The sequence below is a fragment of the Artibeus jamaicensis genome, unplaced genomic scaffold, assembly GCF_021234435.1.
Source record: "Artibeus jamaicensis isolate MK-2021 breed Jamaican fruit bat unplaced genomic scaffold, CSHL_Jam_final contig_384, whole genome shotgun sequence".
Lineage (NCBI taxonomy): Eukaryota > Metazoa > Chordata > Mammalia > Chiroptera > Phyllostomidae > Artibeus > Artibeus jamaicensis.
The window spans coordinates 7476331-7493559 of NW_026521810.1; the positions used below are offsets into that span (position 1 = coordinate 7476331).

Consider the following 17229-nt stretch of genomic DNA (forward strand, 5'->3'; position numbering starts at 1 on the left):
GCAAAAATTTTAAGTGTTCAGCTTGACAAATTTTTAGGTATGTGCATGCATGGGTGTGTGTGTATCTGCTACCCAGATCAAGGTGTTAAGCATTTCTCTCTCTCTAGAAAGATCTCTCATACCTCCTCCGGTCAATAAACCCTAAAAGTAACATTATTCTGCCTCTATTGCCATTATTTTGTGAAACTTCCCCCCCAAAAGCCTATTTTTGAACTTTATATACAAGAAGCCATACATTTTGTATTCGTTTGATGTTTTGCTCAGCATTACGCATGTGAGACTTGTCCGTGCTACTGCACGCTGCAGTCAGCAGTGCTCTCGTTTCCATCGCTGTGTAGTGTTCCAGGGCATGTGCACCTCGCAACTCATTTACTTACTCTTCTTTTGATAGACGTTTGGGTTGTTTCTTATTTCAGGGTATTATGATACATTTGCTATAAATATTGTTTATATCTTTTGAAGTATATAAGCACTCATTTCTGCTAATATATGCCAGGGCACAACAGTTTTGATGTTACCATATATTATAAAAACATTCAGATTTATCAAGTGCTCCCTGCCAAATACATATATCTTACTTGTTCCCACATCTATAATTCTTGCTGGAAAAAATGTTAAAAGCAGTATTTCCTATTTTGAAATAATCTCAGACTTACTAAGAGTAAAACTAAAACAAAGAATCGCTGTATGTCCCAATTCCTCAAATGTTAACATTTCCCTGTATTTGCTTTATCACTATCTCTCTTGTGTATGTGTGTGTATGGGTGTGTAAATGTATGCTCTTGACACTGTTGAATAGTATTGACTGGACAATTACTTTGCAGACTCTGTCAGTTTGGTTTGTGGATGTTTCCTGGTCATTAGGTTCAGGTTATGTGTCTTGTGCAGGAATAGACAGATGTGATACTGGGTCCTTGGCAGTGCATCATATCAGAACACACGTGATGTCAATTTATCCCATTATTGCTGTTCCTAAATTTAATCACTTGGCTAACATGATAGCTGGCAATTTATTCACTGCAATATCACTATTTTTCTCTTTGCAATCAATTAGTATCTTCTGGAGAGAGCCCTTGAGATCGTGCAAATGTTCTGTTTCTCATCTAACTTTCATTTCCTAGTTTTATCCACTGCTGATGCTTGCCTGAAACAATTTTTACGGTAGCAGTTGAAACTAAGGTTTTTTTGTTTTTAATTGCTTCAAATTTTTCAAAAAAATCTTACAATGACAATTAGTTCTCACATTCAAAATAAAATTTGGAAGACCATCAACATATACCTTAAAAACAACCCCAAAGTCACCTTAAAGATTAAAAAAAAAAAAACCCTTGCAAACTGGTGGTGGCAGGGGCAGCATTTTCAGGCAAAAATGCAACCCAACCCTGGAAGCCTGAGAGTCAGTCAAAGTCATGCTTCTACACGAACCACCCCAACATTGTTGGTGTGGGCTGAGAAGTGATGTTTTGAAAGCATTACATTCTGGAAGGAACATTAAGGTCAGCCAGGGTGAGAATGGGTAGCAAGGTTCAATTCTGGTAATCCAGAGGGCTCCCAGGGTCTGGGCCATGTATTCTCTGGAGACAAAGCAGGTCAACTTTGGCATTTTGTTTCCGGGATATTCATACTCACCTTTTGAGCCCCATACTGGGACTTACTCATCTGTTTAAACACCAAACCCAGCACAGAAACCTGCTGTGCCAACTGTGATTCTAAGATGCTGTGACTTAACTAGTGAGCAAAGTCACCAAGTGGGTTACTATATAGACAGGTTCAAATTTATAACTGGACAGAGTCTCCATAGCTCATTCTGCAAGCCAAGAGTTAATACAAACAGGGCATGGAAAGAAATAAGGTCTCCAGGTTAGCTTACAAAACTCACAAAGCAGTTGCATGGAGGATTGAGAACTAACTGTGAATGGAACCTTGACCCAGAACATGATTCTTACAAGACTTTGACTTAGGTGCCAGGCACACAATTTACTCACCCTGTCTGGCATAGTTCTACTCAGCAACCTCACTTTAGCATCCCTGATGTGCCAGGCACTGTGTTGAGCACTGAGAAGTAAAGGATGGGGAAGGTCAAATTTCTGCCCTTGAGAAGCTTACAGTGATGGGAAATTTCTGCCATGGGACAGACCCAGGGTTGTCAAGACTCCTGTGGATGGTGGGAGCTGGACCCCACTGTCCCAACAGGTGTATTCAGATTGGCAGGTCATGAGCAGACTCATGGGCCAGGGCTGCCTGCCCAGTGGGCAGTTAAGCCTGCCTGCTGCAAAGCTTTTTCTCTCAAATGTACTGATCTTCCAGTGGTTATATGGTAGTCCAATATTTTTTCTAGTTCAATGTTTCTTTATTTGAAATTTAAAAAATTTTTCAATTACAGTTGACATTCAACATTTTATTAGTTTCAGGTGTACAGCATAGTGAGTGGACATTTATATAGCTTATAAAGTGATCCTCCCGATAAGTCTAGTACCCACCGGACACCATTCATTAGTGACTATATTCCCTATGCTGTACTTTACATATTCTCCTGATTATTTTGAAACTACTAATTTGTGCTTCTTAATCCCGTTACACTTTTCACCCAGGCTTCTAACTGCCCTCCTATCTGGAAACCATCAGTTCCTTCTCTGTATCTATGAGTTTATTTCTGTTTTGTTTATTTTGTATTTTAGATTCCACATCAAGTGAAATATGGTTTTTGTCTTTCTCTGACTCATTTCACTGAACATATTGCCTTCTAGGTCCATCCATGTTGTCGAAAATGTTAAGATTTCATTCATTTTCATGGCTAAGTAACATTCCATTATAGATATGTACCACATCTTCTTTATCTAATTGTCTATTCCTTACCTTGGCTATTTTAAATAATGCTGCAGTAAACACAGGGCTGCATATATCTTTTTGAATTGCTGTTTTGAGCTTTTCAGATAAGTACCCAGAAGTGGGATTGCTGGGTCATGTAGTAATTCTATTTTTAGTTTTTTGAGGAACCTCCATATTGTTTCCATCCGTTTGCAATCCCACCAACAGTGCAGGAGGATTCCCCCGTCTCTACATCCTCACCAACACTCACTGGTTTTTTTTTGTTGTTTATTGATGACAGTCATTGTGACAGGTGTGAGGTGATATTGCATGTGCTTTTACAATAATTTGCATTTCCATGATGGTAAGTAACACTGAGCATCTTTTCATCTGTCTATTGGCAACCTGTATGTCCTCTTTGGAGAGATGTCTATTGAGGGTCTCTGCCTATTTTTTAATTGCATTGTATGCCTATTTTGGTGTTAAGTGTATGAGTTCTTCATATATTTTGGATATTAACCCCTTATCAGATACAGCATTGACAAATATCTCCTCCCATTTTTGTTTTGTTGATGGTTTCCTTTGCTGTGCAAAAACTTTTTAATCTGATGTAGTCCCATTTATTTATGTTTTCCTTGCCTGAGGAGTTTTATGGTCTCACATTTAAGCCTTTAATCCATTTTGAGTTTCTTCTTGTATATGGTGTAAGAAGGTGGTCTGGTTTCATTTTTTGGCATGTATCTGTCCAGTTTTACCAATATCATTTATTGACAAGACTATTTTTGCTTCATTGTATATTCTTGGCTCGATCACAGATTAATATAGGGAAGGGTTTACTTCCAGGCTCTCTATTCTGTTCTCCATTGGTCTATGTGTCTGTTTTTGCGCCAGTACCAAGCTGTTTTGATTACTATAGCCTTATAGTATAGTTGATATCAACTAGTGTGATACTTCCAATTCTGTTGTTCTTTCTCAAGATTGCTTTGACTATTCGGAAACTTTTGTGGTTCCTTATAAATTTTAGGATAACTTGTTTCAGTTCTGTGAAAAATGTCATTCGTATTTTGATAGGGATTGCACTGAAATTGTAGATTGCTTTGGGCAGTATGGACTTTATAATGATGTTAACTTTTCCTATCCATGAATATAGTAAATGCTTCTATTTATTTGTATCTTCTTCAATTTCTTTCTCAGTGTCTTATAATTTTCCAAATATAGGTCTTTTACCTCCCTGGTTAAATTTATTACTAGGTATTTTTTTGATGCATTTATAAATGGGTTTATTTTCTTAATTTCTCTTTCTAATAGTTTGTTATTGGCATATAAAAATGCAACCAATTTCTGCCTTGGCAGGTGTGGCTCAGTGGTCGGAGCATCATCCTGTAACCAACAAGTTGTGGGTTCAGTTCCAGGGTGGGGCACAGACCTAGGTTGTGGGTTTATTCCCACTCCAGGCATGGGCATATGTGATCCCGCTCAGGACATGTATGATGTGATGCAGGTCCCTGGTCTGTCTGTATATGCTCCTCTCACACTGATGTTTCTCTCTCCCATTTCTTTCTCTGCTCTAAAAGAACAAATGAAAAATGTCCTCAGGTCAGGATTTAAAAAATTGTTTTAAATACAGCCAATTTCTGAATATTAATATTGTATCCTGCTACTTTACTGAATTAGTTATCAGTTCCAGTAGTTTTCTGGTGAACTCTTTAGGATTTTATATATCCAGTATCCTATCGTCTACAAATAATGACAGTTTTGCTTCTTCCTTTACAGTTTGGATGTCATTTATTTCTTTTTCTTGTCTGATTGCTGTGGCTATGGCAGTCCAATTTCATCCAGAAAGGAGATACCCTGCCAGCTATTTCTTCTCTCTTCAACTCACAAAGTAATACATTCTACATACTTGTACCTACTCTTCTGGCTTTTTACCAACCCCTCTCTCACATTACTTGAAAACAGCATTTTCTAAGAAAAAGAAATGAATGACAATAGAAGAGTATAGTCTGATAACAGACCTGATAACAGGTCACCTTTTTTGCTCAAGTCTCCAAGCCCCAAATCTGCCATTGTTGGACCAAAGCCACAGTGGACTACAGTACTTCATCAGACTTAAGATGCCACTAATGTTAAGAGTGCTAAGATGTTCTGTGCCACCAAGAAAACAAACACTGACAGCTTAATGAAACACAAAAGAAGACACCATCCACTGTGGGATCCAGCTCAACTCATGGCTGTTCAAATGTGAACAAAGATGCATCCTGGAATCAATTTTAAAGGATAATTCTGATTAGACTGACATGGTCCAAGCATTGTGTTAGGTGTCTAGAAAGGAACATGGGAGGGGACAAAAGTGATGATATCGAGCCCTTTCACCCTGTCAAATAGGAAGATACACTCAACATCTAAATTTCATTTTGTCCACCCTCGCCCTCTTAAGCCACAAATACACAACCAGCTAGGCCCTGTACCTCCTCAGTCTCACTCATTCTTTCCAGGCTAAGGATGGAAACCATTTCAGAGTGTGGTTTCCTGGCTTGACCATGCTGCTGCTCACCAGTCCAGCCCAAAACTCAGCTCCACATGCCTAACACATTCAGTGCAGGGCTAGTGCCTCTCCAAACCATACTGTATTATTTACAATAATCTTAAAGTGTGGCCATGAGGCCAAATAATTATGGAATCCAAAGTGCTTTGAATCTTGATGAAAAAAGATCTATGATTAACTCAGAATATTGTAACTGTCCTGCTTTTACAAAAACTGCTTTTCCCAGATGCCTTATTCCTAACACCATGTGTCTGTTCTTTTAAACAAATATTTAATAACTTAGTAATTTTACTGAAGGCAGCCACTCTGGTCAGCAAGGACTCAGCTCACAATCTGAAATGAAATGGGATGAATTTTTTCCACAAATAAAAGTCAGTCTCCAGTATGGTAAACTGCACGTTCATCACACTGGGTAGGGGCTAGGCACGCAAAGTGTTTCTGAAAAGAAAAACAGCAGCTACCCTTTGTGTCTGAGGACCAATGGAAAAAACGAAACAAATAAACAAATAAAGAAAAGAAACACACTAAATCAACCAAAACATAAAGCAATTCTCAAATTAGTCTGAAGAAAGTTCCAGCCCAACCACGTAAACCATGCCCTGGGGATGTGCTGCCCAGGCAAGTAGGGCCTGGCCGTCTTGGTCTGGGTTAGGCAGGGTCACAGTAAACGAGAAACGCACAAGTGCCCACTGTTTTTCTTAAAGCGCCAAACTGGCGCTTGGCCTGGGACAGACAGGAATTCTAGCTGGGTCGTTTACTGTGTGACCACCACAGGAATGAGGCTCCCGTGCCTCATTTAACTCACCTGCAAAATGGAGCAGGCATCCTACCAAGTGGGTGGCATGGCTGGCCATATAGGGTAGGTCGCCTTTAGTATGAAGGAATGGCTGGGTCCAAGGACTAGGGAGAGCACCCAGTAGCGCCAGCACATCAGAGGACTGGGCCAGCCCGTGGGTAAAGGAAAGGAGTGCAGGCTTTCTTGACCAGGGGTGGAAAGGAGTGGGGGGTATGGGAGGTAGGAGGGATGCAGGAATGGCAGGATGAGGCCAAGTGAGCAAAGGAGAGGCAGGGGTTCCTACCTTCAGGGCCGACGGGGTCTCCTTGAGCCTCAACATGGACCTTAACAGGAAGCTGGCACCCAACTCCAGCTCCAGCTCTGGGATGCTAGGTTACTCACCGGTACACCACCCCCGTCAGCCGCCACAAGCTGCGTGCGCAACGTGCGCAACCCCGCCGCGTGCACCCCCGCGTGCTTAGCCCTGCTGTTGCTGTGTGCACGGCCTCGTTGCATGTGCTCCCGCGTGTGGCCATGCTGCTCATACAGCCTGGTGGGGGCGGCCACACCACACTACCTCTTTCTGGAGCCATGAATCTGTGCCAGTGGCTTCTTATGTATTAAGTCATTCAATCCTCACCTGGATGAGGACATCCATTTTACAGAGGAAGACACTGAAGGGAAGGAGCCACTTGCCAAGGGCACGTGGACAGGAGGGAGTGGCAGTCTGGATACAACATTTGAATCCAGGACAGACTGTGACTCCTTAGCCATCTGAGCACTTCAGATTTTTTTCAGAATTTAAGCACTACAGGCATGTGTGCCAAGAGTGCTCTGCTCATAACTATCATCCACAGTTATTTTTTGTTATGTTTTGCTTTGAGAACAAATCTGCCTTTGGTGTGTACCTGAGTGTGTATGTGCACGCGTACTCAACCAGTTTGGAGGATGTTGGCCTTCAGATTCAAACTCATGCTGTTTGGCCCAGACCCCGTGCCTGTGCTTGAGCTGGGTCATTTCTCTTTATTCTTTGGCAGCCCCGTTGTGGGTTCAAACCCACTCCTACCCTTCTGAGTAACAGATTTTTAAATTGGCACCATGGATACCTCATTAATGATACCCTCCTTGGTTCATCAGGCAGGAGCACAGTAGAGATGTGTTAAGCTGGCCAATCTACTGCTGGGAATCAAAGCCCATCTCCTCAGCCAACTCCTCTTCTGGGGCCAGGGTGTGATGGGTGAAAAAGCAGCAGCCCCGTGTGCTGGGAGGTCCTCCCAGCAACACTGCTACTTGACCCTTACTTCTTTTGATCGACTCCTCTAGGAGTTTGGGACTATCAATTTGTTTGACTTCCACTTGTCAAAATGTATACCTGAGAAGTTGAAAGGATCCTATCCAATTTGGAGAACTCCCATTTAAATGTTCTAAATGTACATAGGTAAATCCATTTTAATGAGCATCATTTGAAAGTTTAATATAAAAAGACAAAACTCGTCCTAGACAAAATTGAAAATAATAACCTAAGAATAAATTTTCAGTATAAAAATTGCTTCCACCAACATTACCTCATTTGATCTTCACAGGAGGTTGGAGGACACTATTACTATTTTCATTTTTCAGATGCAGAAATTGAGTTTTGGAGGCCACCTACCTGGCCTCGGGTAGTTTAGGAGACCCAACATTTAAGCTCAGGGCTCTTGCTGCTCCTGGCTTATCACTGTAACGCTGCATCATCCAGCGTTTCCCCCTCACTTTAGGGGCTGGTTGTCCTCATTTCTTCTGAACACCGTCAGTGCTCAGGCTCTGTGTCCTTGAGGTCTCCACAGTCCTCTCAGGGCACCCTGGGAAAGCATAAAAGGAGGCTGGCTAATAGGGCTGCTTCAGGTGGCTGGGCGTCCCCATGTAGGGCCTAGCCATGCCCAGCTGATGACCTGCCCGGTCTCCCCTACTCTGCCTCCTCCTCCCTCTCTTCCTCCTAGTCCTAAAATTGTTTTCTTAGGCTGTGCTCCATGGGACCACTCCTAGTGACTTGATCTCTTAGCTAGTTAAAAAGCTGTGTTTCTGAGGGTGACATCACCAAGATGGTGACGTGTCATTCCTGACTTTGCTCCTCTCATGAGAAGAACAACTAACATTTATTCAAGAATAAGACACCACTGAGAGAGTCCCAGAACACAGGGGTGAGAGTGAGGCTGAAGCACCCCGCTGCCCCTCAGCGACCAAGACAGACTGCATTAGAAGAGTAAGAGAAGTGGCACATTGGTCACTTTACCCCTCCCTTAGGCCAGTGCAGCACCCCATGGAGAAGTCTCCCATGAGACTACAGTTCCTCCAGTGGGAAAAGGGAACCCAGAGAGGACAACCAGCCTCCCCCAGCAGTGGGGGTTGCATTGTGGAAGCCCCTACTCTGATACGGCACCAGAAGGATTACAGGGGAATGTGTAGGGCTCAGCTATTGGGAATCTAACCTCTCCCAGGAGAGGGTGGAGGATTCAGTGCAATCCCTATCAATATTCCAATGGCATTTAAAAAAAGATTTTATTTATTTGTATTTAGAGAGGGGAAGGGAGGGAGAAAGAGAGGAAGAGAAACATCAATGTGTGGTTGCCTGTCACATGTCCCCCACTGGGGACCTGCCTGCAACACAGGCATGTGCCCTGACTAGGAATCGAACCGGTGACTGTTTGGTTTGCAGCCTGCACTCAGTCCACTGAGCTACACCAGCCAGGGCCCCATGGCATTTTTTTTACAGATGTAGAACCCTAGCTGGTATAGTTCAGTGGATTGAGTGCCAGCCTGTGAACTAAAGGGTTGTTGGTTTGATCCCCAGTCAGGGCACATGCCTGGGTTGTGGGCCAAGTCCCCAGTTGGGGTTGCACAAGGGGGTAACCACTCATTGATGTTTCCCTCTCTTCCCTTCTGTCTAAATGTGAATAAATAAAATCTTTTAAAAAATGTAGAAAAACCAACCCAAGATTTATATGGCACCAAGAAAGATCCCGAATAGCCAAAGAAACCCTGAGAAAGAAGAACAAAGCAAGAGGGATCACACTTGAAATAACCTGATTTCAAGCTATACTATAAAGCTATGGTCATCAAAACAGTATGGTCAGCATAAAAACAGACAAATAGACCAATGGAACAGCATTAAGAACCCAGAAACAAACCCAAGCATATATGGTCAACTAATATTTGACATGTGAGCCAAGCCTACTCCATGGAGAAAAGATGGTCTCCTCAATAAATTGTGCTGGAATAATTGGACAGTCACATGTAAAAAAATGAAACTGGACCTATATCTTATACCACAGACAAAAAAATTAACTCCAGCCCTGGCTGGTGTAGCTCAGTGGATTGAGCACGGGCCTTCAAACCAGAGAATCACAGTTCAATTCCCAGTTAGGGCACATGCCTGGACTGCAGGCTAGGTCCCAGCAGGGGACACAAGAGATGCAACCATACATTGATATTTCTCTCCCTCTTTCCTTCTCTTCCCCTCTAAAGATAAATAAATAAAATTTAAAAAATTAACTCTAGATGGGTTAAAGATTAAAATGTGAGGTCTGAAACATGAATTATCTCAAAGAAAACACAGAAGTGAAACTCCCTGACACTGGCTAACAAAATAAAAAAATAAAGAAGAGGGATTACATCAAATTAAAAGGCTTCTGTAACAGTGAAAGAAACTATCAATAAAGTGAAAAGACAACCTATGGAATGGGGGAAAAACTGCAAACCACATTATCAGATAAGGGGTTAATAACCAAACTTACAGCTCATACAGCTCAATGGCAAACAAACAAACAAACAAAAACAACTCAATTTAAAGAATGGGCAAAGGACCTGAACAGACATTTCTCCAAAGAAGATTTACAGAAGGCCAACAAGTACATGAAAAGGATGCTCAACATTACTAATTAGCAGGGAAACGCAAATTAAAACCACAATGCAAGAAAACCACACCTGTTAGAAGAGTCATAATAAAAAAGAGGAGATTAACAAATGCTGACATGGATGTGAAGAAAATGGAACCCTTGTGCACAAATTGGTAAATTGTGCAACACTTGTGTATCTGTAAATTGGTGCAGCCACTATGGAAAACTGTATGGAGGGTCCTCAAAAAATTAAAAATAGAACTACCATATGATCCAGCAATTCCATTTCTGGGACTATATTCAAAGATAATGAAAATGCAAACTTGATAAGACATCTGCATCCCCATGATCACAGCAGCATTATTTATAATAGACATGGAAACAACCTAAGTATCCAGGGAGTGATGAATGGATTAAAAAAGTTGTGGCAAAAAAAAAAAAAGTTGTGGCATGTAAATTATTATTCAACCATAAAAAATGAGAAAATACTACTATTTGCAAAAACGTGAATGGATGTTTCTTTTTAAAAATATTTTATTTATTTATTTTTACCGAGAGGAGAAGAGGAGAAAGAGAGGGAGAGAAATATCAATGTGTGGTTGCCTCTTGCACGCCCCATGCTGGAGAACTGGCTCGCAACCCAGGCATGTGCCCCAACTGGGAATTGAACCCGTGACCCTTTGGTTCACAGTCCGGCACTCAATCCACTGAGCCATACCAGCCAGGGCACATGAATGGATCTTGAAGGCATTATGCTAAATGAAATGTCAGAGATAAAAAATCAAATACTGTACAATAGCACTTATATGTGGAATCTAAAAACCCCAAACTCACAAGAAAAAGAGAACAGAGTTGTGGTTAGAGGGATGGGGTTTATGAGTGGGGGGTAGTGGGGGGAGGGGGAATTGGAGGAAGGTGGTCCAAAGTTACCAAGTTCCAGTTAAAAGAGAAATAAGTACTAGGGATGTAATGTACAGCATGATGATGTAGCTATTACTGTTGTATGATATACAGGAGAATTGTTAAGAAATTTGAAGAATTCTCATCAACAGGAGAAAAACTGTTTCCCTTTATTTTTCTTTTCTATTGTATTTATATGCCGAACCTATTTGGCAATTATTTCACAATATATGTAAATTAAATGACCATGGTATAGGCTTTAAGCTTATACAGTGATGTATGTCAATTATGTCTTAATAAAACTGGGGAAGGAAAAGTTGTATTTCTGAGTCCTTTGCATAGTGGCCCTTTGCTCTAGTGGCCTTAGTGATGAATGGGACTTTAGGCTAGGTCCTTTAGGCTTTGCTCCTTCCCAAGTCATCCTGTAAGAAGCTGCTTATTTTTCCAAAGGCCAGCCTGGAGTGACTTTCAATTATTTTATTCATTTATAGCTTTCACTGTATGTTAACATAAAGTGGTATCGCCCTTCCTAGGCCCCATGCTGACAGCAGTCACAGGTGACCCATTTTGGATTTGTGGCACCTGTATGAAAATGTTTGGTTTGGCTTGACGTGGCTATTTGGTCTGAAGGATTCTAGCTCCCAGCAAGCTGCTGAGAAGTTCAGCCATTTTGTCGTTTTCCTCAGGCTTTTCTAGGGGACCCTTCAGTATGGGCCATCCGTGAGTGATGCAGATCTGTCCAGGCCTGTACACAGCAACTGTCCCCCTAATCTGTTGTAATAGAAATCTACTATTATAAGTGGTCAGAGCCTCTGTGGTCCAGTCAGAGCTCAGAGCTGCTTGTTTTAGCAACAGAAATACAGATTGAGTCCCTTTTGTGATTCCATAGCTTCAGACTTACGTGAACTCTGGTCAAACTAAGAACAACCTCCACTCCACTTTCTTGTGATAGATTCAAGGTAGAGACCAAGTTTTACTCAGTTTTGAATAATGAGCAGCTTTGGCCCATGGAAAGTATTCCATATAATCTCTATAACATTCAAAGTCTCTGCATATCAATTAGATAAACAGCCTGAATTTCTTACTGGTCTTCTGAGAGGTGGGTTAATAGGCGTTTCTTGGGAATTTTGTAGTCAATTGGGATGGGAAAACTCTGGTTTAAATCACAGGTAAATTAAACAGGATTCTTTGCCTCAATCCTAATCAGAGGCTTTAATATGCTACAATGTGTATCTCCAAGAACGTGGTCATCAAATGCAGAGGGTGTCATGACTAAGTCCTTTTTATGGAGAGCTTGAGACTAGGGTTCCATGGAATACACTTTGAGAAATATTAATCTAGTCTAATTATAGTTTTACTGATGAGGAAATGGTGGCAAAAAAAAGTTGGGGGGGATTGACTGGTGGTTCCATCTCAGAACCTCTGTCTTCCAGACCAAGGCTCCCCCCCCATCTAAACATCTAACCAAAGGTACAAATCAACTATAGATTCTTGGGAATCATTCTTAGGATTTAAGAAAAATATTTCAATTTAATGTTGAGGGGTTACAGTGATGTGTGTGGTGGTGGGGGGTTGTTGAGGAGAAGGGAGTAACAGTGGAAGCCATTGAAAGCAAAACCCAGGTTCAGAAGATCAAGAAATTTTTGGCTTCAGAATACAGTCCACTTGTTTTTTCTTGCTGTAGAAGACACTAATGAAGACCAGCTGTACTTCTGTGAAGAAATGCTCCACCAGGTCCTTTTTAGAATATTGTAACCTGCAGGAGGATACAGGTTACAGGTGTGAACACCTGGGACTTCAACCCTCCCCAATTTGCCTCAAATTGACCAGCACATTTCAGAAGCCCTACAAAACAGATTTGTTTATTCCGTCCAAACAGTAAGTACACTAAAATTTATTTGACCCCTATTATATGCGAGGCCTCTGCAAGACACTGGGGATTTCAAAGAGGAATACAGCATAATTCCTGTTCTGAAGGGATTTTCTATCCGGTAGGGAAACAGATATGGCACAGGTAGGGAGCCAGACCTTGACAGGGCTGCACTGACAATGTTAACCATATCCCAGGAGCCGATGGAGGGCAGTGTTTGCAAAGCCTTTTAATGCCCATTCTGCTGCGAAGCCTGCACACCTTAGCTTGAAGGCCATGCACAGCTAAGGAAGATGTGTTGCGTTTTAAAGAGAGAACCCTGGTCACAGAATGTTCTGTGACTCTATTTCCCATCATCAACCCCCCTTCCTGCTGTCCTTCCTTGGTGATAATCTCCCGTTGTGGCCAACCTCTCACACATCACCAAGGGCCTTGGTCCTGGAAGGGGTCCTAAATCTGACCCTACTCTCCTGCCCCTCACCACCTGTGATGACTTCATCACCTCCACACCCCTGAACCAGGAGACTGACGCCAGCAGTGCGGGTAGGTTCTGCCTGGGTTCTTGTAGACTAGGCCAAAGCAAGTTTGCGACGGCTCCCACGCTGCCAAAAGAACCAGCGTCACAATGAACAAGCATAATAGTGAACACAGGGGCCTTCAGGAAGCCACTCTTAAATTTAAATCAGTCAGGATCCAGCAAGTCTCTTGACAGACGCGGTATTAACGACTTCCCTCAGCCTCCACATTTACCGAGTACAACTATCAGGCAACACGCACAGGAACGCCAGTGTGGCTGCCCCATTTCACCGACGAGGATACGGGGTCCCGCGCACGCAAACCACGCTGTCCCAAATCGTACCATCCAAAACTGAGACAGTGACCACACACCGAAGCTTCCCCGGGGGCGCAACGGGAATGAGAGACCGCACGGAACTTGCGCATTCTTTGCGGTCCGCTGGCAGTCACTGGGGAGGGGCGAATCCGGGCGCGGCTAAAGCGGCACTCGGCGGAAGTGGTAGGCAGACGCAAAAACGAAGCAGATGTCTCCGGAAGTCCCGCCTATCTTCATAAGCTGCCCCGGAAGTGTAGTGTAGTAGCGGGCGCGATGGCTTCAAGGTTACTTCGCGGAGCTGGAGCGCTGGTCGCCCAGGCCCTGAGGGCTCGCGGTCCCAATGGGGTAGCTGCGGTGCGCTCAATGGCGTCTGGAGGTACTAGTCCCGCCGATCGCGTCCGGGCCTGGAGCAGTGGTTCTCCCCGGGTCGGGGATCCTAGTGCGACCCAGCGGGCTGGACTTTCAGTTCCTGTGAGCCCCAGTGACCGTCCCCGAGCCCCGCGGGGCTCAAGCTCAGCTGGCATTTCCCTGTTAGTCCCGGCCGCCGCTGCAGCAGCCCACCTAATTATCCCTGCTGCGAAAGAATTATAAATGGAGGTGCCGGGTGACCTTGTGGGGGCGGGTGCTGCAAGCGCGATGGGGAGGGGTCGAAACTCCCTTCAGAGCCGCGCAAAGTTGGACTCTGATTTATGTTTTTATTTTAAAAAAGTGTCGAAAAATTGGTCTTGGTGGTTGGGGGAAGAAAAGGTTTCCTGGGTGCTGTCGCTTTTGGGGATCGTGACTCTGGTACTTAAGGGACAGTGGGTATGGGTAACCTTTAGAAACTTGCGAGCCCACTTAAACTACGCAGAAATTTACTTTTGTGCATTTTCTGCCTTGATTCAGCCGACATCGTAATTCATGTATCTTTCTTTAGGTGGTATTCCTACAGATGATGAGCAGGCAACTGGCCTGGAGCGGGAGGTCATGATGGCTGCGCGGAAGGGACAGGTGAGGAGAAACTGCTTTCTGTGTCTTTGTACCTCATGGCCTTGGTTGGGACCAGAGCACTCTGCTCTGGGAGCGCTTGATCCCGGAAACCTGAGTGTGGGAACAGTAATGCTAGCCCCTGGAGGGTAGAGGTCCTCTGGTATGATGGCTCAATTCTTGTTTTTTTCAGGACCCATACAATATGCTAGCCCCAAAGGCAGCTTCAGGCACCAAGGAAGACCCTAATTTAGTCCCCTCTATCTCCAACAAGCGAATAGTGGGCTGCATCTGTAAGTACCTCACCACTATTTTCTTATTCATTGGTTTAATATACACTGCTGTACAGGATGTCTGTAAGCTGCTTCAGATCTTCTGTGTCTGTAAAGAGCATATGTTTGTAAATAAGTTGTTCTAAGGGTCTTAGCCCTTTCCTCTCTTCTTATGCCTGAGTAGGTCACCCTTACTGTCAAGAGGCTCACTGGAGATGTGACATGAGGAGTATTCATCTAGAAAATACTGTTTTCTCTCTGCCAGATATCATTTTAGGTACTAGGATTACATATCAGAATGACCCTGCTTTGGGATTCTCCATAGGCAGGGGAAATGTTAGAACCTATATTGACTTCGATATATGGTCACTTTACTCACAGGTAAACTCAGGCCTCAGTTTCTTCATCTGGAAAATGGGGAGGATAGCTTGAACTGATCTCTTAAGATATCAACCGTAACTTTGTGTCTTGGAGGTATCAGAGAAGAGATGTTGAAAGTCTCCTCTCTTCTAGACTAGATGGCCTTCAACCACTTTTTTCCTTTTAGGTGAAGAGGACAACAGTGCTGTCATCTGGTTCTGGCTGCACAAAGGCGAGACCCAGCGATGCCCTAGCTGTGGAACCCATTATAAGCTGGTGCCCCACCAGTTGGCCCACTGAGCCCCCGCAATAAGTCACTCACAATGTGCTGTAAAGTTTCTTGTCTTCGATAAAGACTGGCCATTGCTTTGGCTCCTCCCAGAGTTGGCTGGCCTTATTTCTGTGTTTTTGGAGGGATATGGGTAATTCTTACATCAGGAATAGCTGTTACTACTAGCTTGCTGTCCACTTGTGTGCACTGGGATTGACAATCCCATAACGCCACGATTGGGACTACCTGGCACGGGGGAAAGCATGTGCTGTGGAGTCAGACTGATTGGACTTGTAATACTGTCTCCATCATTTAACTTTGTCACTGGGGACATGTTTTCTGAGAATACATTATAGAGAGCCTGGCAGATGGTAGGTCCTTGAGTATTGTTATAAAGACAGGGTAAACTTGTAGGATTTCTGGGGGGCTTTGAGGTTTTGAGGAACCCAGGTTCAAAGCAACAGTTAGTGGTGATGTCATCACCACAATTCAGAATATGGGACAGTTCCAGAAACCAAAGACCAGGTTTTATCAACAAATACATTGCAAGGAGAAAAAGAGGGAATACCTACAGAATAAAGTGGATGTGATAGAGCGAGCAAGTACAGTGGTGAAACTTGTTTGGATATTGATTTGAAAAACCTACTGTAAAGAAAAAGAAATTGGAATAATTTGAACTCTGGATATTTGATGTTTAAAAATTTATTACATTTTTAGATCTTCATTTTTTTATCCTTTAGAGATATATTCTGGGGGTACAATATGCCTGGGATTAGCTTTAAGACTGGGGAGAAGAGGAAGAAGTGGTTTAGAGTGTGATTGATCCCTCATATCCAGGTCATTGTTCTTTTTGCTTTGGTGTGTTTGAACTTTGCCATAATAATGAAACAGCACCAAAAACAGAGTTTTGTCCATATCTCCAATCCCAACACCTAAGGTTCTTCTAGCCTTGCCAGCTTCTCACCTGTAGCTTTGTTCCAGCAGTGAGAAACCCAGCAGGGCCAGAGCTCTAACCATATCATCCCTGCCAAAAGAGGGAGGAGGGAGGGTGCTGCATAGTGCTTGGCTTAAAGGATGGGATTTTGACAGACATGGGAAAGCCATTCCTAGCACGGAGTGGCATGAGTAGCAGCTGGCAGACAAAGCAGGGCATGGTGATGCAGAAGCCTAAAACGGAAGAGACAGATCCCAAAGGGCCTGAATTAAATGCAACAATGTGTAATTCATGAAGGTGATCTCACCAGGCAGTGGAGAACTGCTCGACATTTTGGATTAGGAACTGGCAGGACCAAGGCTCTCTGGGCTTTAGATCCAAGAGCAGATGGATTGGTGGGGAAAATGGAGCTATGATCTTGAGCCAGGGTGGTAGTGGCCCTCATGGAAAAGAAATGAGGGGTAGGAAAGGTATTACAGAAGCAAAAGAACTTGGTGACTGACAGAATGTGGAGGAGGTAAGGAAGAGGGAGGACCCACACTAACAGGGCTCCTCCAACTTGGATGGTTGGGAGGAAGTAGTACAAGAACAGAACCCCAAAGGGTTCTCTGTAAATTCTCTTTCCCCCTTGAGGGCAGCTATGGGCTTAACTGCTTTCTGAACACACAGGCTCACGTAATGCCCTTTGAAGACAGTCCAGCCAGAGTAACCTCTCCCCTTCCACACAATCTCAGTTCTGGGCTCTCAGCTCCACTCACTGCAGTACCTTCAACACTCAGCTGTGACAGCCACCCTCCCATAGCAGGCTGCCCGTCACCCAG

At 43.5% G+C, this 17229-nt stretch overlaps 1 protein-coding gene across 1 annotated transcript; it reads left to right on the top strand.

Moving 5' to 3' along the window:
* Positions 1-13838: 13838 nt before the first annotated feature.
* Positions 13839-15586, top strand: LOC119055996 (cytochrome c oxidase subunit 5B, mitochondrial). The gene is made up of 4 exons (XM_037154316.2): positions 13839-13981; positions 14522-14595; positions 14765-14864; positions 15391-15586. The coding sequence occupies exons 1-4, from the start codon at positions 13879-13881 to the stop codon at positions 15501-15503; spliced, it is 390 nt and encodes a 129-aa protein (XP_037010211.1). The 5' UTR covers positions 13839-13878; the 3' UTR covers positions 15504-15586.
* Positions 15587-17229: the final 1643 nt, after the last annotated feature.

What these genes read in the sequence shown, in the direction of transcription:
- LOC119055996 (XM_037154316.2), top strand. Translation starts at nt 13,879, where the DNA reads ATGGCTTCAAGGTTACTTCGCGGAGCTGGAGCGCTGGTCGCCCAGGCC. An exon ending in GCGCTCAATGGCGTCTGGAG is followed by an intron (nt 13,982 to 14,521) that starts GTACTAGTCCCG and finishes ATCTTTCTTTAG; the next exon opens with GTGGTATTCCTACAGATGAT. An exon ending in GCGAATAGTGGGCTGCATCT is followed by an intron (nt 14,865 to 15,390) that starts GTAAGTACCTCA and finishes TTTTCCTTTTAG; the next exon opens with GTGAAGAGGACAACAGTGCT.